A 26548-nucleotide genomic window follows, 5' to 3' on the forward strand; every position below is an offset into this window, starting at 1 on the left:
CACGTCAGATCCATGATTTCCTGGGTTCTTACTGCTCAGGACAGAGCTTAGTCAAAATTATGTCTGTTGGAAGAAAAACACAGGGTTATAGCCCAACTTTGTGCAGATACAGCAACATCAAGAAGATGTCTGTGAGTGCCCAGAGCCGGGGAGACCCTGCGTGGGCCCCCTCCAAGTTGGTTCCAATGGGACGGTTCCACAGAGCCCACCAGTCTCTTCTGTCTGGTTCCAAGCACAGTGATCATGGAGGAGCTGGACTGTGAGGGTCGAAGGGTGGCCTCCATCCCAACTCGGGCCTCCCTCTGGTCTTCCCCAGCCTCCCAGCCTCCACTCTCATGGCCCCCGGTGCCCTCAGTTGCGGGTAATTGCTCTGCATGTCTCAACTTTGGCTCAGTGGTACAGCTCCAGCAAGTTACATAACCTGCTGAGTAACTGTGTCTTCAGTTGCAAAATGGGAATAATAAATCTCCCTCATGAAGCCTCGTGGGCACACAGTGACGGGAGGGCTGAGAGTCCTTGGCACGGAGTCTGGAGCAAAGTGACATCAGGCAGTTCCTGAGGATGGTGACTAGACCTGCCCGCTCCTCCCCAGATTCTAGCCAGTGGAAACTGAGTGATGGCGGCTTCAGTATTTAGGAGAAAAGCCCTAACTTGGTCCTGGGGTGAGGAGATGGATGGGGGCCAGCAGGCGCCACTAACACTGGCCAGAGTTGGGGTGTTCCTCAGCGTGAGCCAAGAGGTGGGCTCCCGCTCTAGAACAGCTCTCAGCGCTCTGGCGGCACACAGCCCCAGCCAGCTTGTCTGACAGGAGCCGGTGTTGGGAGAAGATGGGGTCACAACCGGTCAGCTGGGGGATTTCTAGACCGCGTAGGGATGACAGAGTCACCTAAAAGGATTAATTTAATTAGTGGTTTGATCATTCTTCAGGAACCGCCTTGGGGTAGCTCGCTGTTCTGAACTTTGCGTCGGTTCCCGGCTCCGGTTACTGGCCCCAGAGAGCCCGTCTCGCTCTCCCTTGGCTTTCCCCTGGAGGGCGCCCTGCGAGGAAGGGAGAGGACCTGAGTCTGAGGTCCGTCTCTCTCAAGGAAGTGTCAAGTCCGTTAACCGTTCCAAGATGGAATTTTCTCATGGGATTGTTCTAGGATTCAGGCAGCGTAAGGTTTGTAAGTATGCTGTCTAAAACATCAAAGTACTAGAAGTACGGTTTTGTTTCAACTTTCACTCTAATACGGCTGGAAGTCCTTGGTTTTGACTTCCCGTCTTCGTTGCGTCCCAAGTTTAAAGACGGCCCCTTCCTCTGATTGTGCAGCTGTGGTCCAGTCAGGGTGGCTCCAGTGCTCGGGAAGGGTCCCAGTGAGAGTCTGAGCAGGGGGCTGCGTGGGGCACCTGGGCTGGGCCTGGCGTGTCACTCCGGCCGCCGAGGATGTAGTGAGGGTAGACGCTGGGACAGTGAGGCCGAGGCCTGTTCCAGGAGAAAGTGGTCTTTTGAGACAAAAAGTCTTCCCCACCAGAGGAGGTAAGGAAAGATAACGGCAGTAAGCAGCCTCCGGGTTAGGCCTCTAAGTGTGGCCACTGACCCCCCAGAGGCCACCCCTCCCTGAGTCTGGGGAGGTGTTTCCCTGTCCAGCTCAGGTGGCTCTTCCAGGAGAGAACACTTCCCAGATGCGAGAGCCCATGGGCAGTCCTGGCATGCGGGTCTCGTCAGAGTGTGAGGTTCCCTGATACGTGCTTAGCACTCGAGGACTGTCAGGGTACTTGGGGCGTTTGTGCAAGGAATGTGTGCCTTAAGATACGACTGTGTTTCTGTCGGGATTCTAGATGGGTTTAGAAAAGTGACTGTGTATCACACGCTGGGAAAACCAGAAATTAGCCTGTAATCGACTAAAAATACCCTTTCCTCTCCCAAGACGGCTGCCAAAAAGCTCAGAGAAAAGGTTCTGAAGTCTTGGACATTCCCTTTCTTCACTTGAACTCGCCTGTGAGCACATGACAGAGAAAGCTTCAGAGAATGGGTAGGTCTGGCAGGATCTTCTGTTTTGCTTTCCCTTCTCGCCAGATTCCTGGACAAACATTTTACTTTTAGGCTTGTATTCAAAGCACGTGTACAGTAAGGAAAAAACACAGCCCCTGTCTTTTGACTCCAGCCTGGCTGGTGGCCTCGGAAACCGTACCTTATGGTGCAGAGAGCACAGCCCCCGGGCCCAGGCCTTCCAAGGAAGACTCTCCGGAGGGTGCAGCAGACACCCCTGTTCTGTGGCCAGGGAGGCTGGGGGAGAGCCCAAGGTCTGGGCGCAGGCTGAGAGCTAGTAGGTGAATTACACCAAGAACTGAACGTCTGAACTCCACAGTGACTTCCGGCTTTGGGCACATTTTACAGTCCGCTGAGTATTCAAGAGAAGGAAAAATTGTTGACTCGGATTTTGGTAGGTTGCATGTTACCAAGTCAGACTTGGAGGAGAAGCAAAATCCCAGACTCTGAGTTGGTGCAAAGGGCTCCTTTGTATGCCCAGCTTTCTCATCTGTGCTACAGGCAAATGGGGAGCTTGGCCCACATCCTAGTTCTGTATCTACTCGGCCCTGGTGATTTTAATTCACAGATTTTCCCCCCCCTCTAAGTCCTTGGGCTATTCTTGGGAATATTCTGAAGCCTCCTGGGGCACAGGCACAATCCGTACCCGGAGCAGGGACCGTGAGACCACGCTGCTCCAGGTACGGAGGAAGCAACGTGCGGGTCCCCACCCTGGGAAGCATGTGTGGGACCACCCAGTGCCATGGGGTTGGCCGGAGCTGTCCCTTACCAGGGTGCTGCTCGTTTCCCAGACATGCACCTGCCGTGGCTCAGACACCAGCCCCATCCCTCCAACCGCCATGCAGATCGTCTCGTGTGGTGTTTGTGGGGGGAGGGGGGCAGTGGCCTCTTGGTGTGGTGCCACAGGCCAATGCCACGGAAGGGTTCCCAGCACATAGTACTGGTGGCAAGTTGTCAGTGTTCCTTGAAACCACTAAAAGTGAAAATAGTATCGAAAGTAAGATAATATAGAGTTGGGGAATTAGATTTTCAGAAGTGTTGGAAGGAATTCTTCAATCCCAGAGCAAAAATAAGAAGCTGAGACTTCCAGCAAAAAGCAACTAAAATGCTCTGTGCCTTTTGAGGCCACCAAGCTGGAGAGGGTGTCAGCCGAATGGGGTTGGGGTGAGGGATGGAGAGCTGAGCGTGGGGAGTCCCTAGCCGCAGAGAATGGCTCCGGGCCCATCCATGGCGGTGGGCGGGGCTTCCCTGCCCCCGCCCCCCCTCTTCACCTCGGATCACACACCCTCCTCGTAGCTAGTGTTTGTGACAGAGTTCAGTTGCTGTTGCAAATGGGTCATTTTGTCGTTTTGGAAATTTACATCTCGAGTACCTGAAGACAGTTATTTTTTTCCCAAAATGCTATTTAAACTGAACAAACTTATTGAACTATATCTCAGTGCTAAACATCTGGCCAAAACCTGGCATATATTTTTCTAGGTTGGCAATATTTAAAGATTATTTCCATAATTTTTACTGGCATAATTTTAAAAGTTACTTTTATCTTTATGTATTGCATTACATGCATTAGTACATATGCATATATTATTACGTTGTTATATATTATGTATACATATTATATATATACATATATATATGTTACTGTATATAACAAATTAAACAAATGCAGTTCTTCTAACTTGGTTTTAAATCCTGAAATGAGATGGACAGAATACAACAGGGCGTTAGAAAGGAGCTGAGGGACACGTGAGGCGGATGCAGAAGGAAAGGACCTGGGAGCAGGTCGTTAATAGCGGGGAAAAGCTCAGTTCAAGGCGAAAAAGCATCACTGAGACAGAATTGCTTCACCGCGCCACGCTGGAGCTCGGGGCCCACAGATGGCAGAACCACCGTTGGACGTATGTGTCCTAGATGACATCACTTCAGGAGCTGGAGGGACTGTAGGGCAAGGGCTAGTGGGAGACACCCCGGACCCCGCAGCCCGTCAAGGGTCCGGTGGCTACGTGCCGTAGCGGGGCGAGTTGTAGGTGGACACAAAGTGCTGAATTGAACATATCGTAGCTCCCAGAGAAAACCTCTGCGGTTTCCCTAAAGTTGAAATAAGTAGAAACCATAGACTATCATCATAATGCAATAAAAACAGGAATAAATGCAGAGGAAACCCGTCGTCCCTGGGAGGGCCTCGAGGCAGAGGGGGCGTCGTCCCTGGCGGGGGCCCAGCTGGCACTGTCGCTCGGGTCTTGGCGCGCCCGGTTCCTCCTTAGCATTCACGTCTCAGCCCGCAGTTCCCTCAGGGAACTCCCCTCTCCGGCCCCATCGAACCCACCCCGGGGCTTCATGTTTCCTAAGATTGTCTCATACGCTTTCACAGTTGGGGATTTCCTTGCTGTCTGCCCGGGCGAGGAGCAGGAGCACGGCTCGCACACAGACTGTGAGCGGGGTCGTCCGATGAACCGTGCCCGGCGACCACAGTGACCGTGCCACAAGGACTGTTTGCGGCACCTTTCTCCGTTCGCTCCCTTAGCCATGACGCTCACCCTGAGGAAGGGACTGGTGTGGGCCCCGGCATGCCGTTGGGCGAGCGACTGTGTGCAGAACTGACCGAAGGGGAGCCGGGATGGAGTGTGGGTCTGAGCGCTCATGCGCGGCAGCACCCACCACCGGTGGGTGCCGAGTCCCGGTGCAGATGTGCTCGTTCCCCAGCATGAGGGGAGACGTGGAAGCCCTGGTGAGCAGAGAAGGGAACCCAGATGAATGAAAGAAGACCTGTCTTCCCTAGACACCAGAGCAGAAGTGAATGATCTGAGACCCTGCCCCGGCAGCAGGTTTGGGGGGGCGGCGACAGCCGCTTTCAGGGAGAGGAGGGTGTAGGAGGGCTGGGGCGCACCTGGTGAGAAAGAGACCAGAGCCAGAGTCCACAGGGGTCCCAGCTCCAGGGGAGGTCGCGGGCCTGTCGTGCACTCGAAGGTGGCCTCCGCTGTGACGCTGCTTCCATGCTGGTGGCGCGTTCATTGAAACTTTTTTTTTTTTTAAGATTTTATTTATTTATTTGACAGACAGAGATTACAAGTAGGCAGAGAAGCAGGCAGAGGGAGAGGAGGAAGCAGGCTCCCTGCAGAGCAGAGAGCCCGATGCGGGACTCGATCCCAAGACCCTGAGATCATGACCTGAGCCAAAGGCAGCAGCTTAACCCACTGAGCCACCCAGGCACCCTCATTGAAACTTTTTGAAATAATCCCTGACGTGTAGTAAGTTGAAGAATGGGGTAAAGAATTTCCTCCGGGGGTGCCTGGGTGGCTCAGTGGGTTAAGCCGCTGCCTTCGGCTCAGGTCATGATCTCAGGGTCCTGGGATCGAGTCCCACATCGGGCTCTCTGCTCGGCAGGGGGCCTGCTTCCCTTCCTCTCTCTCTGCCTGCCTCTCTGCCTACTTGTGATCTCTGTCTGTCAAATGGATAAATAAAATCTTAAAAAAAAAAAAAAAAAGAATTTCCTCCATCAGGGCTCCTGGGGACTCAGTCCCTTGACTTCAGCTCAGGTCTTGATCTCAGGGTCATGAGTTCAAGCCCCACATTGGGCTCCATGCTGGGCATGCCACAAGCACACATGTTTGATACTGGGGCTCCTTTCTGCCCCTCCTCCCAGATGCTGGTCCTGCCTTCACGGTGGGGGAACAGACCCCAGGTGCCGGGCCATCCCTTCGGGCCTCTGTCATCTTTTCTTCTTAGTCTTACAACTTCTATTTGCCCTGCTCATGGTCGCCTTTTAAACGGATTCTTTGTGTATATATTTTTCTCTCAAGTTTTTCTTGTCACTGCTGTGGGAGGTCAGCTTGTTACCTGCTCTGCCGTTCCCAGAAGCAAAGTCCCTGATGGGACAGGAGCCGGCGTTGGACTATCCAGAGGAGATACCTAGTCGTGGACAGAGGGGTCTGTGGAGGACAGCAGCGTATCTTTCCATGGCCCTCCTGGCTCAGGCCCTTCGCACCCTGGCTTCATGGTGCCCGTGGCCATCCTTACTGAGGCCGCAAGGGCTTTGCCAGTATGCGCCAGCTTGCCCCCCACTGTCCCATGGCCTCTCCACGGTCCTGCCATCCCTCTCCTCCCGGGCATCCGGCCAGCTCCCCTCCTCCAGCTCAGCCAGTCCTGTTGCCTGGAGGGTGTAAGTCCGTCATAGAATCTACCATCTTTTTAGTGAGATCTGAGAAGGGAACAAAACTAGATCAGGGCGTTCTGTCTTCCATCTGTGATCATAAATCAGAGCATTATGTGTAATACTTTTTTTAAAAGAAACGCATGAGGGGCGCCTGGGTGGCTCAGTGGGTCAAGTGTCTGCCTTCAGCTCAGGTCATGATCCCGGGGTCCTGGGTCGAGCCCTGCGTCGGGCTCCCTGCTCAGCGGAGGGCCTGCTTCTCCCTCTGCCTGCCGCTCCCCCTGCTTCGTGCTGTCTCTGTCTCTCTCTGTCAAATAAATAAAATCTTAAAAAAATTTTTTTTTTAAAAACCCATGAGAGAACTGGCTCTGTTTATGAAATTGTGGCACATGCGAGTGAAATTTCCAAACAAGTAAAAAATGATCCTGGTCCATTTGTTGATCTCCAGGACGTTCTTGACACAGGGTTGAGCACAGTGAAAAACCAGGAGCGTATGAAGCACAGGTCTCAGTAGCGTGTGCGCACAGTGCAACCCGTCCTCGCACACGGGGAGACCCCTGGGGGGACACGCATCAGAACGCCAACAGTGCTGAGCCCTGAATCATCCCTTCTTGCGTTTGGAAGGTTGATTTGTTTGTTCGATTTTATGGTGAGCATCGTTTTTCTGAAAACAAAATCCCGTATCCTTTTTTTGAAAACCAGATCCGTTAAAAATATGTATTACATCAGATGTCAGCAGCTGAATACTAAGTTTAAATTTCATTTGAAGACCAGTGGTCAACTTTTTGCAGAGAAAACGATGTCACGGATGGGGCCGAGCCCTTGGCTTTTTATATGTTTCTTCTCATGGTACTTGTTATCTTCAGGGGAAAAAAAAATCAGACCATTCTGTATAGACCCTGTTTGTGTCAAGAGACCCCATCCTATTTGACCTTTCCCATCTCTAGGAACTGCTGCTGGCCCTCTAGTCTTCGAGAGTCTCAGAGAGCCAGAAAGAACCTTGTTGTTCAGATGCGGACTCCGGGCCCAGCAATACCAAGCAGGTGTCCCAGCTGTCTCACAGCTGTGCCTCCCGACACCCTCGTCTTGCTGCCTCCCGCTTGTGTATCTTCTTTCCCATGTGAGCTTCCGGCGCCCACTGCCCGAAACACTGGTTCCACCAATAATCCTGTAGGAGTCTGTCCGACTCCAGGCACAGTTTCCCATCCACACCGAACGGTGCCACAGGTGGGTGGTACTGGGCCATCCCTGCGCTCACCCAAGAACTTGGCTGCTCTGCGACCTGGCAGGCGCAGGGGTCGTGTTGGGTTTGGGGTCCACTTAGCCTCTTGGAGACAACACTGAGGTAGCCGCTCCAGAGCTGCTCTGTTCTCAGAACCAGCACCGCAGAGCACGGCCGCTGGGCTCGGATTTCGCCAGGACGCCCGCATAACTGAACTACGCACGGCCAGAGTCCGCCTTTTGTTCGGCACAGATGCAGCTCCCAGCGCGGTGTGGTCGTGGCCTACTCGGGAGGTGCCCGGGGAGGATGTGGAGCGCTGCTTCCATTGCGGACGCTCTCTAAGGAGAAGAGCGTAAACACAGTTACGTGACCGCTGCTCACCGCATCCGATCAGCAAAAACGAAACCCAGGAACACTGATGGAGGCGCCTTCTGGTTCTGGCCTGGCTCCAAGCGCGTGACGTGGGTTCGTCCTCAGCCGTCCCCTGCATCGTCAGGTACAGTCGAGGAAACCAAGGCCCAGAGGGATAGCGTGTTCGGCCCTTGAGTCCCGGAGGTAGGAGTGGGTGGAGCTGGGCCTCCAGCCCGGCGTCCCCGCTCGCTTTCTGCCAAGTGGAGGACTCAGAGTGAGAAGTGAGGGGCAGCTGTGGCCGGTGACGGCCTCAGAGTGCCACGAGCATGTGTTGTCCCGATCTCACGGCAACCGCAAAGAACAAGTCCTCCGGAGCACTTTGTCCGGAAACGTCAACTTTGAGGGACTCGGTGAGGAGGTCTGCCCAGATGGCTTCCGCTCGGATCACCAAGTTTGCCCGCAGCCCCAGCTCGCCCGGGGTCACACCCATCTGGGTCCGCACATACTCTGGGTGTCCAGACAGGCGTTTCCAAGGGTGGCCACACCCACGTGGTGGTCCCTTTGTAGTAGAATCTTGGAGCTGCAAACAGGTTGAGAGTCAAGGTCCCTGGGAGACGGGAGGGAAGGGCCTGCCAATCAGGGCCCCACGCATCTGGGGGCCTGGGGCATCTCCCCAGAATCCTGCAGTTCCCGCCACCCAGGCTCAAGCAGAGGAGCCCGCCCCGCCTGTTCCATCCCATCACGTCCCACGCAGACTGCCTCAGAGACCACGAGGTTGGAGCTCCCCTGCTGGACTTCTTTTGTGTGGTTCTTCTTGGCACAGAAGGCTCCCTCCCCTGGGCCCAGGAATAACCAGGCAGATTTTACCCAGTGCGTTTTGCCCCATGGATGGAAGCCTGAACACATGACCCAAAGCCCCAGCTCAGCTTCCCACGCAGCGTGGGATCAAGTAGGTGGAAAAGGACCCGCTAAATATCTTCAGCACGTGCCGAACACTAGAGTGTCTCCTGTCTGAACTAGTAACAAATCATCAGATATTTAGGTGGCCTGTTCTTCTCCAAGGGAGAAACGAGCCTTTTGGTTGACGCTTTGGCTGATGTGCTCATTGTGCGCTCATAATGTATTCGATTGTGTGTGGGATTTAGGGGGCGCGATGTAATCGGGCCCTTTGGTGAAGCAGCAGGGCACTGCGTGCGGTCCCCGGCCAGCATCTGAGCACACACGTGCTCCCCCAAAAGAGAGAGTGGGGGACGCCTGGCCGACTCAGCCTGGAGAGCATGCGACTCTTAATCTCGGGGCCATGAGCTCAAGCCCCACACCGGGTGTAGAGTTGACTAAGAAGAGAAGCAGATAAAGAACAAAGGAGAATAGTGAGGGCGTGAAGCCCTCCAGGGGGGTTGTCTTGCCTCATGGTTGTCCTTTGTGGCCGGGGAGCCCCTGCTGGAGTGTCTTCTGGACAAGTGGGGCAGCCACGGGCCTGGCTTGTGGCCTCAGGCTGTGTGTGCTTCGTCCAAGGACCGGAGTACACTTGCCGGCCCAGCCGTGGCACCCCTGGTGCCAGGGAAGAGGGGAGAGCTGTGTTGTGGAGCTGTGTGTCACTGCTAATTACTCCTGCCACCTCGTCATCAGGGGCGCCCCCGTCCCAGGAGGCGCGGGCGTGGGAGGACGCGTGGCGCTGCGCGTGAGCCACATCGCCCTCCAGGGTCACGGATCTGGGGCCCGTCATGCCGGGCAGACGTAGGGGCAGGGGGCTGTCTTCCCGCTCCAGCAGCTGTCCGTTCTTCAGTCCTGTTGTCTCCAGTCTCTGCATGAAAATCCTCCTCTTTAGAATGTGGTTATCACTCAAGATGGTAATGCAACAGGCGTAAGCGATGTAGGTTCCCATTCGGCCTCAGACTCTGGCCCGCACACCGGATGCCCTGTCCTGCCCGGCCCCGGCTCTCCCTGCCCAGAAGTGTGCAGATCCCAGGTTAGGAGCGGCTGGGATTTGGTCCCATCAGCGTCATCAGCTTCTGTGGCCTGTTGGTGGTGTGCCCGTTCCAGGGGGGGCGGTGGTGGGGAAGGGGGAGGCTGGGCCTCTCTGTGCCTCTGCGTTCCTCCCCGAGCAGCCTTCTGACTCCAGTGAGGAGGCCAAGTTCTGGGCTGGGGCCAGTCAGAAGGGCCCCAGGGAAGGCCTGTCTCGTCCCCAAGAGGGTGTCGGCCACTGCCCCGCCATCAGGGTGCCACTGGCCCTTGGGGACAGGAGGAGTGTCACCTACCTTTGCTGGCGGGTGGCCCTGACACAGTTGGCCTCTTGACAGGCTTTGGTTGATGGCCTAGGAAGATAAAGACTGGAACCCAGAACAGGAAGTTATGAATGCTAATTAGTATGTACTCCTGGTGGGGTGGGGCGGTGGACGCTGCTGAGAGAGGTCAGCAGCTCCCGGGAGGGGCCCTGGAGGGGGCCAGCACCTCTTTTTATCTGTGTCACCTCCCTGGAGGGCGGGCGTGCACTCACATGCACACACATGGTCCCCAACTTCAAGGTTTCCTAGGGCTCAACCTCTGCGGATCCCAGCTCACAGGCCCCCCAGACTTAGTGAGTGTGTCCTCCATGGACCGTTCCCGCTGCAGCTCTGGGCCGGACATCATGTGCAGAGAGGCCAGGATTCGTGGTAAGAGTGCTCATGTCCAGAAGGAACCGCTCTCCTCTGGGTGCGTCTTCAGTATATCCTTCTCCTAGCTCTCCCCGGTTCTGCCAGTAAGCATATTAGAAGTTCTGGAATCTTCCTCTGCAGTCTCTTCTATGTCAGATGTCATAAAAGCAGTGATTTTTCCTGAAAGGCTGCCTTCCTTGTGCTTTCAATAAATGAGCTGCTGTGTTGCTGGAGGTGTTGGTGACCAGACACATCATATTATTCAACATTTCATCAGAAATGCTGGTCTCAGTGGAAGATGGAGTGATACAGCCAGAGGTGTTGAACGTTCAGTAATTTGTACTAATGGTAGCTGTCTAACTTCATTCCCCACAAGCCACTTTAGAACTGATTTTTTTTTTCCAAATCAGGAGTAATTTATTTGAAAAACAAGTCCAGTTTTCACAAACTTGGCCTAATTGTTTACATAAGCTCAGCTAGAACTGAATTCTTAAGCAGGAAATTTGGCCTTGTGTCCATCAGTCTGTTTTGGATTCATATCTTTATCCCTAGAAGTTTGACCTGTCTTCATCCTTCCCAATTAAAATGAACCAGAACACAAGGCCTCCGACTTGCCGGTATCTCTTGAATTCCTCATAGGTATGGAGGTGGGGACACCCTCCTAACGACACAGGTATGCCGACAAGGGGTTTTAATAGCTTCAGGAATCTGAGGCTGAGAATAATGCCATGACTTCTCCATGTTCTCACTGCAGTGAAGTCTAGACAAGAAGTCAGTTTGCTTCTCTCATGTGGCTTCCTTCGCTGGAAGATTCTCTTGCCTTAATGAGCAGCTTTCCTGAGGAAACCAGGCTCGCATGGCCTGTGTCTTATCTGAGCCTGACCTGCGGCTTTGGGCCTTCCTCACCCACTCGCTGGAGGAGGCTGCCGGTTCTCGGTTCTCAGGGAGGCTCAGAACACGAAGGGACTACACCCAGGCTCCAGCGGCTGCTTTTTCAAATGAAAAGGTCTCCCTCATTAAGCTGTGCTGTAATTTCATGAGAGGGAGTGACGGGCTGGGGGCCAGTGGGCAGACCCTTTTCTCTCTGGACAAATGTAGAAAAACCAAAAGGAGAGAGAGGATCTCCGGTGTCAGAGAAGGAGCACGTCGGGTTTGTGGGGAGATGCTGGGCTGCGGGGTTTCCCCAAGACCTGCCATCCTGAGCAGACGTCCACCCCCAGACGTGGCCCTCGGGTCAGCAGATCTGTTCCTCTGGGAAGGAGGAATATAAACTTGGTGAGTGCGGGTAAGAAAGCCGAAAAAGCTGCAGAACTGGGATTTGAAAGGGAACATTCATGATGGATTTTGAGCCATAGATTGTCCCTAATAAAACACACTGAAAGCAAAAGTGTAACGGCAGAAGCTGCTGGCCGGCCTTCCGTTACCAGATCGCTGTCCAAATTAGTTTGGCGGACAGTGCTTTCCTTCTGTCTGAGCCCCGGATTTCCCCCTGGAGGGACTGGGAAAGGACAGCCTCAGTCCGCTCACACCAGGAAAGAATGCTCAGTGCCTCTCGGGGGTTCTCCTGGGACCCCCACTGAGCACGGCACAGGTGCAGGCAGAGAGAACTGGGCACCTCCAGCACACCCGCGCTCTCAGCGTGGAGACATGGTTCTTCACAGGCCTGTCTGCTCCCCACGTTCGGTGGTGTGGACGAAACCCGGCAGGTGCACCTGGGCTGTGTGGAGTGTGTGACACCCACCGAGAAGCCTGGCCACACGGGCAGCAGTCTGACACCGCTGATTGACGTAGGCCCAGCGTGTCTGAAGGATTACCAAGAAGGAGAGGAAGAAGTGAGAGTGTGATTCGGGGACACTGAGGTGGAGAATGTGTCCGTTAGAATGGACAGACACTGGGACACCCGGGTGACTCGGTCATTAAGCGTCTGCCTTTGGCTCAGGTCATGATCCCAGGGTCCTGGGATCGAGCCCCGCATCGGGCTCCCTGCTCGGTGGGAGCCTGCTTCCTCCTCTCTCCCTCTGCTGCTCCCCCGGCTTGTGCACGCGAGCATGCCCCGCACCCCCCCCCCGTCAAATAAATAAATAAAATACTATTTTAAAAAAAAAAAAAAGAATGGATAGACCAGTGAGAAAAGCATTTTGACACTGGGAAAGATTTACTATAATTTTGAATATAATCAAGTTAGGTGCAGATGGAGAGGTTTGACTCAGTTTGGGGGCCATGCGGGTGCCCAGGGTCGGGGTTTGAAGTCGGTCTCTGTGGAAGTCGATGTCTCACCCAGCTGTGTTGAGTTATCATGCTTTCAAGTTGTGAAAGTTTGGGCTTCCTGAAGTAAGAGCTCCAACCGCTTCCAGAAGGGGCCCTGCCAGGCCAGCACACTGAGGAGGGGTTGGCCTCCCGAGAGACGGATGGGCTCTAGATTGTACTCGGTCCTCGTCTCGTGACTCAGTCTTCCTGCTTCTGGCACCTTCACTGCAGTTCCTCTGTCACCTCTGGAGTGAGCTTTCTCATCCCCAGATCAGGCTGCGTCTCTCCTCTGTGACAGCCCTCTGTGACTGACGCCGGTCTGCTCCCAGTACCGTCAGGGTCTCCTGTCAGAGTGCCTCAGAGCTGAGTGCCCAAATGCCCACGCAGGCAGTGCCTCTGAAGGCCTGGTTGTTTCCTGGAGAGTTTATGCAGACGTTGCCTTCTGTTCAGATACATAAATCGACTTGAATTACGGTACCTCTTGTTAGATTACCCGAGTGTGTTTCCCTGCTTTGTTCGTCCCACAAGTATTTGAGGTCGCATATGTGCTGGTCCCGTTTTAGATACTGAGGGGAACAAGGTGACAAGACAGAGTTCCTCCTCTATGCAAATTTAGGATTAAGAATCCAGTGTGATTAAGGATTAAGGATCCGGGGTATTAATTCGGGGTTTATATAGTATAAGCAATGTTCTGCTCATTTAAGGTTCTGTCTTTGGGAGGAAGATTGATTTTCCTGTCGAATTTGTGCTGTAACTTCAGGTCGCTGTGGTGTGAGAAGAGAGCCCTGGAAACTCACTCTTCTCCACCGAGTGTGGTCCCGGGCCCTCCACAGCGGAACTCACTGAGCTCCTGCTCTGCTCCTGAGACCGAGCTCAGGTACCCCCCAAGACAAACTTTCCCGAAGACCCATCCTGCCGTCCAATCCCCTGGGTCCCCTCGCACCTCCCGCGGCGCTCATGGCGCTTCTCACATGGTTTCGTCATTTTCCTTTCAGGTCAGTGTCGTGTTTTAATTCACTTTGGAGTCGTCAGAGCTTAGTACGGTGCCTGGCGGGTATGCGTGGGATGAATTTTTAAAATGAAGTCCTTACGGTGCAGGCAACATCGTGAAGGTTGGGGCCTACCCTAAGACCTTAGTTTCCACATCCGTATGGTTTCATATCAGATGTTTTAGATCTGATAACAAGTCATACTACCGTTTTTCTGTTACGCATTTGGGATTGTAATTGCTGATCTTTAAGAGAGAAGGAAAGGTAGGAAACTTTATGTAAATGGAAAAAAATAGACGTCACTTAGAACCTCATTTTGATTAGGAAATTTTTTCAATTTAAAAAAAGATACCCAGAGCTTAAGGTCTCCAACATGAGCTCTATGTGCAATAGAGAATGTGTTGGGATTTTGTGTGTGTCTGTATGTGTATTCTGGTCCCAAGTAGGTCAAGGTTAATTTCAAAGTTGTCAGTGTTGGTTCATTGGTTCATTGCCATTGTGGGAGGCCCCATGCAGGGCGGTCCTGCAAGACTCCCACTCTGGGGACAGTGGCTGCCTTTGGGAGGGGAGATAGAGGCAGAGGATGGGTACGGAAGAAGGAGAGTCATCTCTTTGTGTCCTTACGTGCCTTTGAGGGTTGTTCTGTTTTTATGGTTTTGCCACATGCACTTATTCTGTAGCCTTTTTAGTTTGAAATACAGCTCATATACAGAGCACATAAAACAAAGCTTAATGAATAATTATAAGCAAATACTCACATAACCACCACCTAGACCAGGCACCCCGGAGCCCCCTGTGGGTCCAGAATGGGTTGAGGGACACCTATGTCTATACCCTCTTTGTAAACATGAAATCATACTGAATAAATCCTTTTTATCTCAGCTTCTTCACTCAACAGTGTTTTGTAAGATTTGTTCATATCGTATAGGGCTCACTCATCTGCATAGTTTCAGAATGTTCTAGAACATCCAGTGCTCGTGCACGTTCAGGTTGTTTCCAGTTTGGACTCTTAGTGCTGGTGTGAGCATTCTCTTACCTACATTGTGCTGCATGTGCGTGAGACTCATAGGTTATGCCCAGGAATGCAGTTCCTGGCTCACAGGACAGGAGTCTTTTTTTTTTTTTTTTTTTAATTTATTTGACAGACAGAGATCACAAGTAGGCAGAGAGGCAGGCAGAGAGAGAGAGAGGGAAGCAGGCTTCCTGCGGAGCAGGGAGCCTGATGCGGGGCTCGATCCCAGGACCCTGAGATCCTGACCCGAGCCGAAGGCAGCAGCCCAAACCACTGAGCCACTCAGGCGCCCCAAGAGGAGTCTTTTGGCTTTATATATTCAGATAGTTCATACTCTGTGGCCTGCCTTTGCATTCTTGGTGGCGTACTGATGAGGAAAAATAGTTTAACTTATATATTCAGTTTATCAATCTTTTAATTATTATTATTTTTATATGTTAAGAACTTCTTCTTAGAACCAAATAAGTAAAATCAGAAATGAAGGAGAAGTAACAACCAGCACCACAGAAATATAAAAGAGACTACTATGAAAAATTTTATGCCAACAAATTAGCCAGCCTAGCAGAAATGAATAAATTCCTAAAAACATGCAGTCTTCCAAAGCTGAATATAGAAGAAATAGAAAATCTGATCAGACCAGTTACTAGTAATAAAAGTGAATCACTAATCAAAAAAAACTGCCTCAAAAAAATAACCTACCAAAATATAAAAGTCCAGAACCAGATTGTTTCACAAGGAAGTACTTCCAAACATTTAAAGAGTTAATGCCTCAAATTATTCCAAAACACAGGAGGAGGAGGAAAGCTTCCAAATATATTCTACCAGGCCAGCAGTACCCTGATACCAAAACCAGATAAGGACACCACAAAATAAGAAAACTACAGGCCAATATCCCTGATGAACATAGATTTAGAAATCTTTGGCAAAATATTAGCAAACCACATACAACAACACATTAAAATGATCATTACTGAAAAATGGACGAACACATGCAGAAGAATGAAAGTGAACCATTTCCTTATACCACACACAAAAATAGTCTCAAAATGGATAAAAGACCTCAGTGTGAGACAGGAATCCATCAAAATCCTTGAGGAAAACACAGGCGGCAACCTCTTTGACCTCAGCCGCAGCAACTTCTTCCTAGAAACATTGCCAAAGGCAAGGGAAGCAAGGGCAAAAATGAACTATTGGGACTTCGTCAAGATCAAAACCTTCTGCACAGCAAAGGAAACAGTTGACAAAACCAAAAGACAACCGACAAAATGGGAGAAGATATTCGCAAAGGACATATCAGATAAAGGGCTAGTATCCAAAATCTGTAAAGAACTTGTCAAACTCAAAGAACAAATAATCCAATCAAAAAATGGGCAGAAGAAACAAACAGACATTTCTGCAAAGAAGACATCCAAATGGCCAGCAGTCTCATGAAAAAGTGCTGAACATCACTCACCATCAGGGAAATATAAATCAAAACCACAATGAGATACCACCTCACACCAGTCAGAATGGCTGAAATTCACCAGTCAGAAAATGACATGTTGGCGAGGATGTGGAGAAAGGGGAACCTCCTACACTGTTGGTGGGAATGCAGGCTGGTGCTGCCATTCTGGAGAACAGTGTGGAGATTCCTCAAAAAGTTGAAAATAGAGCCGTATGTAAAAAAAAACCCACAGGTAGTATTATACTCGATGGTAAAAAACTGGTAGCTTTTCCTCTAAAAGACATGGATGACCACTCTTGCCACTTTTATTCAACATGATACTGGAAGTTCTAGCCGTAACAGACAGACACCTCTAGAAGAAATGAAATGTCATTTGCAGAAGACATAATACTATATGTGGTAAAGACCTCACCAAAAAAACTATTAGAAGTAATCAGTGAATTTGCACAGTGAATCAGTTGCACAAAACTAATACCCAGAAATTGGTTGCATTTCTATAGAAGAAGGAGAAATTAAGAAAAATTCTATTCAAAAATGCATCAAAAAGAATAAAAATACCTAGGAATAAACCAAGGACATGAAAGATCTGTGTTCTGAAAACTGTAAAACACTGATGAAGGGAATTGAAGATGACCAAATAAATAGAAAGGTATACCATATTCATGGATTAGAAGTATTAATATTGTTAAAATGTCTATACTACCCAAAGCAGTCTACAGATTCAGTGCACTATCAAAATAGCAATGCATTTTTCACAGAACTAGAACAAACATTGCAAAAATTTGTAGGGCACGACAAAAAACCCTGAATACCTAAAGCAGTCTTGAGAAAGAAGAACAAAGCTGGAGGCATCACAGTTCCAGATTTCAAGTTATGGTACAAAGGTATAGTAATCAAAACAGTGTGGCTAACATAGACCCGGAGAACAGTGGAACAGATTGGAGCACCCAGAAACAAACCCATGCTTACGTGATCCATCTATGATGAGGCAAGGAATATACCATGGGGAAAAGATAGTCTGTCTGATATGTGGTGCTGGGAAAGCTGTTCAACTAGGTGCAAGAACACAAAGATAAAACTCAAATGGATTAAAGACCTAAATGTAGGATCTGAAACCTTAAAACTGCTAGAAGAGAACAGCCAGTAGTTCTGTTATTGGCTGTAGCAACTTTTTTCTAGATATGTCTCCTAAAGCAAGGGAAACAAAAGCAAAAATTTTGACTTCATCAAAATTAAAAAGTTTTGCACAGCAAAGGACAGTCAGCAACCCACTGAATGGAAGAAGTTACTTGCAAATTATATATCCTGTAAGGGGTTAATATATGAAATATATAAAGAGTTTATACAACCCAACATCAAAAAAGCCACAAATAATCGGATTACAAAATAGGCAGAGGGCCTGAATGGACATTTTTTCAAAGACATACAGATGGCCAGAAGACACATGGAAAGACGCTCAACATCACTCATCATCAGGGAAATGCAAATGAAAACCACAATAAGATACCACCTTACACCTGTCAGAACAGCTAGAATCAAAAAGACAAGAAATAACAAGTGGTGGCAGATGCGGAGAAAAAGGAACCCTCGTGCACTGTCGGTGCAAATGTAAATTGGTGTAGTCACTGTGAAAAACAGTATGGAACTTCTTCAAAAAAAAGAAAGAAAGAAAAAGACGAACACTGTTAAGATTCGGTATCCCACTGGTGAGTATTTACACCAAAAAATGAAAACAGTAATTCAAAAAGATATAAATGCGTTTCTGTGTTCATTGCAGCATTACTTCCAGTAACCAGGATTATGCGTTGATAGATGAGCGGATGAAGGAGATGTGGTGTGTACACACATAAGTACAATGGAACGTTACTCGGTGGGAAAAGGATGTGATCGTGCAATTTGCAGCAGCACGGATGGAGCTAGAGGGTGTAATGCTAAGTAAAATGAGTCAGTCCGAGAAAGACAGATACTGTGGAATCTCAAGAACAAAACCAGAAGCAGACTGAGACCTGTAAATAGAGCAAACTGATGGTTTCCAGAGGGGAGAGGGCGGGAAGATGGACAAAGTGGGTGGGGGGGAAGGGGCGCCTGGTCACCTCCAACTCTTGGTTTCAGCTCAGATCGTGATCTCAGGGTTGTGAGACCAAGCCCCGCGTCAGGCTCCACACTCAGAACGGAGTCTGCTTGGGATTCTCTCCCCATCTCCTTCTGCCCCTCCCCCTGCTCACATACACGCTCGTGCTCTCTCTCTCTCTCGCTCTCTCTGAAATAAAATAAAATCTTTTAAAAATGGGTGAAGGGGAATGGGAGATACAGGCTCCCAGTTATGGCATGAACGTGCCATGGGAAACAAAGATAGGGCGTAGGGAATATAATCAGTAGTATCAAGTAGTGTCGCGTGGTGACAGATGGTGACCACACTTAGGATCACAGCATAGAGTATCGAGTTGTTGAACCACTGTTGTACACCTGAAACTAATGCCACATTGTGTCGGCTATACTCAAAAAAACAAAAAACAAAAATAAAACCCTCCACTTTCTTGACATCAGATACTCTTCCGTATTATTTTCTTAACGCATTAGAGTTTTATCTTTCAAACTTAAGTCATAACCCAGCAGGAGCTTCTGTTTTATTTTTACGTATGATGGGATCCAGTTCCTCCCTCCCTCCCTCCCTTCCCTCTGTCCCTGGGTACCTGGTTGTCCCAGTGTCTTATATTGGAAAAGCTGACTTTTCTTTGCTGTTCTGGAATACAGTTCTATTGTAAATCAAGGCTCCATATATGCGCATGCCTGTTTCTTGACCTCTGTTCGCTGTGGCTTGGCTGTTTTTGTTAATAAAGGTTTAAGTAAGTCTACTTATTTCTGGAACAGCAGGTTGCCCCTGCCCCATTCTTCTCCAAGAGGGTCTTTCCTGTGCATTCGAGATCCATGCACCTCCGTTCTGTAAAAGTCCTGATGGGGTAGGGATGAGACAGCACTGAATCTACAGGCCAGGTTCTTCATCAGGTCGATGTTACCCACAGAGTCCGCGCACACCTGGCACTCGTCCAGCCCCGTGGGATCTGGTAGGAGCTTCCCTCTGAGCTTGGAGAAGCAAAAGGAGCTGGTCCCGCCACATCCTGGCACTTTGCTCAGGCAAGAGAAAGAGCACCGTCAGTCTTTACAAGGGAAAGGATGGTATTCACAGAAAAGATACACAGATAATCATGGCAGGATTCATAAGAGGTAAGCAGGGGTAGCTACATCAGAAGTAGTCCCCAAAATCATTGTGTGTGTGTCGCAGCAGCAGTTAAATTTTTTTAAAGATACTGTTCACAGTGACATCAGAATGTAACTACCTAAGAATAAATCTAAAAAATATATGGCACATTTTAAGAGAAAACTATAAAACTATAAAAACACTCTGATGAGGCTGGCTGGGAATGCGGTTAGCCATTTAGGGCTCCCTGGGGAAAGCCTGCAGTGGTCTCCAGACTGAGGACCCAGAGCAGCTTCAGTGTCTGGTGTGTGGCTTGTAGACTGCGTGTGGATTACAAGAAGAAGGTGGAGGCACCTGGGAGCTCTGCCCCCTCTGTGGCTGCTCTGGTGGGGCAGGTGGAGGCACGCTGCCTCTGTCACAGGGGGGCCAGGAGTGCGTGTGAAACTAAAATGGGGCGTGTTCGCCCTGCGCGGATGGCGACCTTCACGGAGCGGCTCTGTCTGTCACAGATGACTGGCTTCCTTTCACTGCGTACATTTTTAAAAGAAAGACACGGTCGTCTCCCTGCGCGGTTTGTGCTGTTTCTCATGGGCTGGTGTCCTTTGCTGCTCTCCCGGTTCGGCATGGCTGTGACCCTACATCTTGCTGCTGGGTATCCTTCAAGATTTACTGTGAAATAACTGAGAATTGTCCCAAGTGCACAATTAACCAGAGTCATGAGAATGGGGGTCGGGGGGGGGGGGCGGTACCTGAAAGGTTTATATAGACCCAAGGTGTTTGTGATACTATGTGTGCAAAATGTAACAGTTCTTAACTTAAGAAGTAATAATAAAGAATGTCCTCTGCCAGAACTGTGATCTTCTCTTTAATTTCCCTCTTGCTCTTAGCAGTTTCAGTGTAGGGCTGGGCTTGTCCTGGGCAGGTGGACTTCTTAATCCCCCCCCCCCGCCGCCGCAGTTGAAGAGTCCCTCACTGGGGTTCCTGGCAGCACCCACAGGCTGCTACTGAGTTTTATCTCCTGGTGCAGCTTAGCTGTTAGTCCCTGTTGGGATCAAGGCTTCTTCCACGCGTTCTGAAACACATCTGTCCGTGTTAGTAGTCTGTCTGCAATTTAAAAGGAAAGTAAGCCACTGTCCCTCATGGGCAGAATTCAGAGCCCATTTTTTTTATTCTGCTTCATGAAAGTAATTGTAAGGTTTGGGTCAAATGCAGGGCGGTGGCTTACTAAGAGTGCGGGGGTCTTGCGTTTGGAATACAGAAATGTAATGTACCAGCACCTCGGGGTCTGGTTGGTTTTGTAATGTTCTGCTCATGTTACTTGGATAATCAGGGGAGGAGAGTCAAGTTCGGCCCAGCTCATGCGACGCATACCTTGTTCTTTCGAGATTAGCAGTGCTAATTTAAAAGGTTTTTAAAACTCTTAAACCGTGAAGTTATGAAAATAAACAAATGAGTTTTCAAAAAGATACAGTTCGTGAGATTATAGTCACAGACTTTTTTGGTAAACTGTAAATGAAAATAGTACCATGACACCTTAGCTGTTTCGTACCCTGGAAGAATTGACACAATTTCCAAAAAGTTGAAATTTTGTTGCCTTTATTTACTTAACAGAGATTGAGCAGGCACTGGGGGAGGCATAGAGGGGGAAGCAGACTCCCCACTCAGCGGGAAGCCCAGCGCAGGGCTGGATCCCAGGATCCCAGGATCAAAACCTGAGCCAAAGGCAGAGGCTTAACGACTGAGCCACCCAGGCCCCCTCTGCTCTTCTTTCTTAATTGGAGCAGACTTGTTTTAGTGTTTTTGGTGACAACTCTGTCTTTATTCTGAATGTCCGTTCTCACACTGCGTTAAAGTGAACCATGCTTTTGGGAGCTTCGATGTATGTGGGATGTAGCAGCACCCCAAGTGACCCCAGCATGCCCTTACTCTAGAGTAGAGTAGAGTGTCCTACGTGTGCCCCGCCACTTAATGGCATGGTGGCCTCGGGCACGCAGTCTGAGCTCCCGGCATCTCTCTCGGTCGTCATCAGGTGTCTCTTGGCGGCAAACACAGGCTTCTTTGCTTCCTGGAGTCCAGAACACGAGAATGCAGGTAGGGTCCAAACATACAAGCCATGATGACAGACTGAGCACATTAAGTGATCCTGGCAAACAGGAGGGTGAATGAAGGGTAGCGTGGAGAGAGGATGGAAGTCAAGCGAGGAAGTAGTTCAGAAAAGGAAACCTTGGGGCGCCTGGGCGGCTCAGTGGGTTAAGCCTCTGCCTTCGGCTCAGGTCATGATCCCAGGGTCCTGGGATCGAGCCCCGCATCGGGCTCTCTGCTCAGCGGGGATCCTGCTTCCTCCTCTCTCTCTGCCTGTCTTTCTGCCTACTTGTGATCTCTGTCAAATAAATTTTAAAAGTACTATAAAAAAAAAAAAAAAAAGAAGAAAGAAAGAAAGAAAAGGAAACCTTTTCATTGGAAAAGGTTGGACCCAAACAGATGGTCACTGTTTAAAATGATTGCATGGTCACTGAGCACTCAGAATGTTGATAAATCAGGTTCGAACCTGCGCTTTCCTAAGTGTCCCTTGGGCAGTGTCTCCTGATTCCCTCGCCCTGCTCTGTGCCGCTTCTGTGGGAACCACAGTTTCCCACCAAATATGTCCATTCAGGTGGCAATGTCTGCATGCCTGCTGTTTGCATTGGGGGGTGCGGAGAACTAGAAAACATAATCACCTGGCCCCCGCCCTCAAGGAACAGGTGTGGGGAAGCAAAAAAAATACTACGCAGGATCGCTGACTGTGTTTCAAGCCACAGCAGGTCCTGAGCGGCTGGCTCAGAACACGGCGCCTCATCCAGCCAGGACAGAAGGACAGGCCTTGGAGAGGGACTCTGAGCAGGGAGTGACCCTCGCTGTGAAGAGGGTGACGACATGAGCGACTGAAAGCAGGAAAGCCCAAGGGCACGGGGGTGCTCACTGGGGTGCAGGTGGATGGGGGGACAGCAGGTCTCTGGGCTCAGGACCCCTTCATACTCCTAAAAATTATGTAGGAGCTTTCGTGTATGTGGGCTTACCTTCCAATATTGAACCTATTCCAAATTAAAGCAGAAAAATAAAGTGTATTTTTATTATATTTATCACTTTGGCAGCACATATACTAAAATAAAGAATAATAAGCCAAGGGGCGCCTGGGTGGCTCAGTCGGTTAAGTGTTTGCCTTTGGCTCATGTCATGATCCCAGGGTCCAGGGATCCAGTCCCACATGGAGCTCCTTGCTCAGCGGGGAGCCTGCTTCTGTCTCAACCTGCTGCTCCCCCTGCTTGTGAGCTTTCTCTCTCTCTGACAAATAAATAAAATCTTAAAAAAGAGAGAGAGAGAGAGAAAGAAAGATTCACTTCTTATCGTTTAAAAAAAAAAAGAAAAGGCAATGACATGTTCACAGAAATAATGTTTTTTATGAAGAGAGCCATATTTTACGAAACAAAGACAAACTTAGAGAGCGGCGTGGTTTCATGTTGGTGCAGATCTCTCTCTCCCGCCTGCTGCTGCATTCGCTCTGGTGCCGCATGTTTGGGTTCACGTGTACGAAGACGCATGTTTGGGGAAAGGAGAGTATCTTAACAGCCTTTTCAGATGGTTAGGGACATTTTCTCAATGTGACACCAGAACTTAAACAGCAGCTTCTTGAAGGAACACGCAGTGTGGATTGTGAAACCTTGGAACCCGCTGTCCGTACATTTTATTCCATTAAAATCCAGTGGACTGACTTTCACTCAAGTGGTTCACTTGCCCTTGAACGATACTGTAACACGATTTATTGATCACTTTGAAAATACTGGTTCAGAGGCGCCTGGGTGGCTCGGCGGGTTAATAAGCCTCTGCCTTCAGCTCAGGTCATGATCTCAGGGTCCTGGGATCGAGCCCCGTGTCGGGCTCTCTGCTCAGCAGGGAGCCTGCTTCCCCTCTCTGTCTCTGTCTGCCTACTTGTGACTTCTCTTTCTCTCTCTCTCTCTCTCTCTCTGTCAAATAAATAAATAACTGAAATCTTTAAGAAAAAAAAAAGAAAGAAAGAAAATACTGGTTCACTGGGTTTGCAAATCTTCGGAGACATTTTGCCAGTGTTGGACCCGTTTTAGTGTATGTATCGCTAAATCCTGTGGGCTCGCGTCACCGCCCCGCTCCTCCCCGCCAGGGCAGCTGTCAGACTGGCAGGTGGTTTTCCACACTTCCCAGAGCACTGGAAGATCGTGCAGGGCTCCTTCCCTGTTCAGCCCCAAGATTTCCCTCTAGACTTGTTTCTTATCTCTGTTGTGTCGTGGTAAGGATTACGTGGGGGAAAAATAAATGTGTAAATGTGGATAAAGCTTCTAGTATGGCCCTGGCCCAGACAAGCACTCACCGAGTCAAGTGAGTGTTGTTGCTTACTATCTGTGCTTTTTTTCTACTGCTGTCCTCATGAATATCACCAGGCATCCTACGTGCTATGTGTTGACCGTGGCCCAGAATGAGGAACGAAACATGTTTCGTGGCACGCTGGGGTGTTGACTCCATGTGTTTGCAGACCGATGCCGCTAGCTCTGTGTTTGCCATCGAGCCAAGGGACACCCACGTGCCCTTCCCCTGTCACTCAGCTCACCTTGCCTGTTCCTGCAGGTGTCACTGGTGGGAAGGTCTGCCCCCCCACCCCACCCCAGACAGGGGCTTTGGCTTGGCCCTCGCTCCTTGCCCAGCACAGCACTAGTCTGTGATAACTGGCGCTCAGAGGATACTTGTGGAGTGCACAAATGCATTGAGAGGGCTTATCTTGAACCGTCCTCTCAATGTGGTTTAGAGAGTAAATAGTATAAAAATTATATACTAAGACGCATATGAGCTGAGCAGTGACGAGCTGCTTTTGTTTTTCTGTTTGGGGAATGTTTGACCTCTCTCCGTCCCTACCCTGTCTCTCATCTTGAATCTATTAATTCAAAATAAAAATAGTAGAAGGCTTAAAAGGGTTTCACAGTAATTTGGGGTTAAGCATCTTTGCGATCAATATCCTTTGCTTTCTGCTTTTCAGATGTTCCTCCTGCCGATCAAGAGAAGCTTTTTATCCAGAAGTTACGTCAGTGTTGTGTCCTCTTCGACTTCGTCTCCGATCCACTCAGCGACCTGAAGTGGAAGGAAGTAAAACGAGCTGCTTTAAGTGAAATGGTAGAATATATCACCCATAACCGGAATGTGATCACAGAGCCCATTTACCCAGAAGTAGTCCATATGGTAAGTGATTGTCCCAGCCCTGACTCACCACCAGGGCCCTGGTATCCTTCGCGTCAGCTGAGCTGGTGGGGCCTAATACAACTCCCCCCTCAAAACAGTCCTCGTGTGTTCGTACTGGAAGAATGACAATCTTTGGAATGTGTCCGGTGTCCGAGTGGTGACAGTGAGAGAAACCGGTACCTTCAGGGTCCAGTCCGAGCGCCCTGTGTGTGTTAACTCCTTTAACTCCCTGAACACCCAGGGTTAGGTACCTTGGAATTCCCAGTTATTTTCACACCCTCTTTAATGTAATGGTGCCGATTATAGTTTAAAAGTAAACATACATTGCCTGTACATGTGCAGGAAAATTGGAATGATGGGGCAGAGTTAAAATAGTGATGGGACCAAGCTTGTGTTGGGACAGGCCGCCCTGACTGCCTGGTGGCCTCCACTGTCAATGCCAGTATCGGGACAGGCCGCCCTAACTAGCCAGCGGCCTCCAATCAATGCCAGTGTCAGGACAGGCCGCCCTGATTGGCTGACGGCCTCTGTCATTCTGTGCTTGGTTCATGGTGGGTTTCATTCAGCTCCGAAGCTCAGTCCTCTGCCGGCTCCTCCTCGGCAGCCTGTCTCTAGACCCGCTGCAGGATCCCATTTGGAGCTCATACTGTTGGACCCTGAATTCATTTTCTGTGGAGTGTTTTGGGAATTGTTGGTGTTTTTTCCACCTTTGAAATGAGAACTCCCTGGTTATAAGGGGAGTCCTTGCTACTTAATATAAAATTTTATATCCTGATTTTCATTGAACTCCTTAAGTTGCAGATTTTTTCCCCCTCAGCTATATGTTTCAGAATTGACTAGTCTCATGACCCGAAATACGTTTATTTCTCACTTTCATATGTTGCTTTGGGTAAAGAATTTGAAAGTAATGTACCTTTTTGTAGTTTTCACAGTCTGTTGTGTCAGAAGTTCAGATCAACTTGATTATTTTAATTTGTTGTTAACTCAGAGTTGAGAATTTACCGATGTGTGGCCAGGCCGAGGCCGCAAGGGCCACGTGGGTCCCCTCCCCAGACCACGTGATGAGTGTCCTGCGCTTTTCCCGTTCAGACTAAGAAAAATGGGAGACTCTCTTTTTTCACTGCTTAATTTCAGCTCTTATTTACTTTGGAAGGCCTCCCAAATGCCAGAATCTCAAAGAACAATCTAATACTTCTAACTCCTTCATAATTTTATCATTCACAATACATTTTATAACCCTCCTGGAATTTTGTTTTCTTTTATGGTGCAGAGGAGGGATGTAACTTTATTTTCTTGTAAAGTGATTGAAAAATCACTGCTCCTTGAGTCATATATTCCCTCCCCCCCCCCCCCCCTTTTTTTTAAAGATTTTATTTACTTATTTGAGAGAGAGCATGAGGTGCGGGGACAGAGGGAGGGAGAGGAAAGGGAGCCTGACTGGGGCTCGATCCCAGGACCCTGGGATCATGACTTGAGCCAAAGGCAGACGCTTAACAACTGAGCCACCCAGGCACCCCTCCCCTCTTATTTTCAATGCTTCTTTATTATATATTAAATTTATTTTATCTTTAAATTAAACCCATTTATGAATATGTTTTAATTTATAAGCACATCAGTTTGTTATGTATTATATCACTTGATTGGAAGGTATTTCCATTGTTAAGGAGGGAAGAGTCTGCAGAGCATGAGGCCATGGTTGGCCTGGTTTGGGTCAGAGGCCAGCCCTGCACCGGGGCCCGCCCTGCTGCTCGGATCACTGCCCTCGAGTTGACACAGCAGGCGCACGTTACCTAAACTCCTCAGGATGCTAAAAGCCCTGGAACTTTTTTTTAGGTTAGATAATCGTTAACTTTCTCCCTGTTACAGTTGTGTCCTAACTGGGTTCTCTTCCTGCTGTCTTCACTTTGTCCCCTCCCCCAAAATTCACGTTGGTCTTTGGATTGTTGCACAGGATCCCCTAAAACACTTAGAGACCCTCATTGAGTGAGCGTCCGCTGTGGGCCAAGAACTTTGTTAGGGGAGGAAATA

At 49.6% G+C, this 26548-nt stretch overlaps 1 protein-coding gene across 8 annotated transcripts in view; it reads left to right on the forward strand.

The window, feature by feature from the left end:
• The window catches only part of PPP2R5C (protein phosphatase 2 regulatory subunit B'gamma), a 121149-nt gene that overhangs the window by 48435 nt on the left and 46166 nt on the right, over window positions 1-26548 (forward strand). For 7 of the 8 annotated variants that reach the window (XM_059373995.1, XM_059373996.1, XM_059373997.1 and 4 more), the window contains one exon: window positions 24321-24520. In XM_059373995.1, the coding sequence (XP_059229978.1) occupies window positions 24321-24520 (200 nt within the window). Of the gene's footprint in view, window positions 1-1916; window positions 2013-24320; window positions 24521-26548 lie in introns of those variants that run through there. The other variant, XM_059374002.1, reaches the window with a different exon arrangement.

The sequence above is a fragment of the Mustela nigripes genome, chromosome 13, assembly GCF_022355385.1.
Source record: "Mustela nigripes isolate SB6536 chromosome 13, MUSNIG.SB6536, whole genome shotgun sequence".
Taxonomy (NCBI): Eukaryota; Metazoa; Chordata; class Mammalia; order Carnivora; family Mustelidae; genus Mustela; species Mustela nigripes.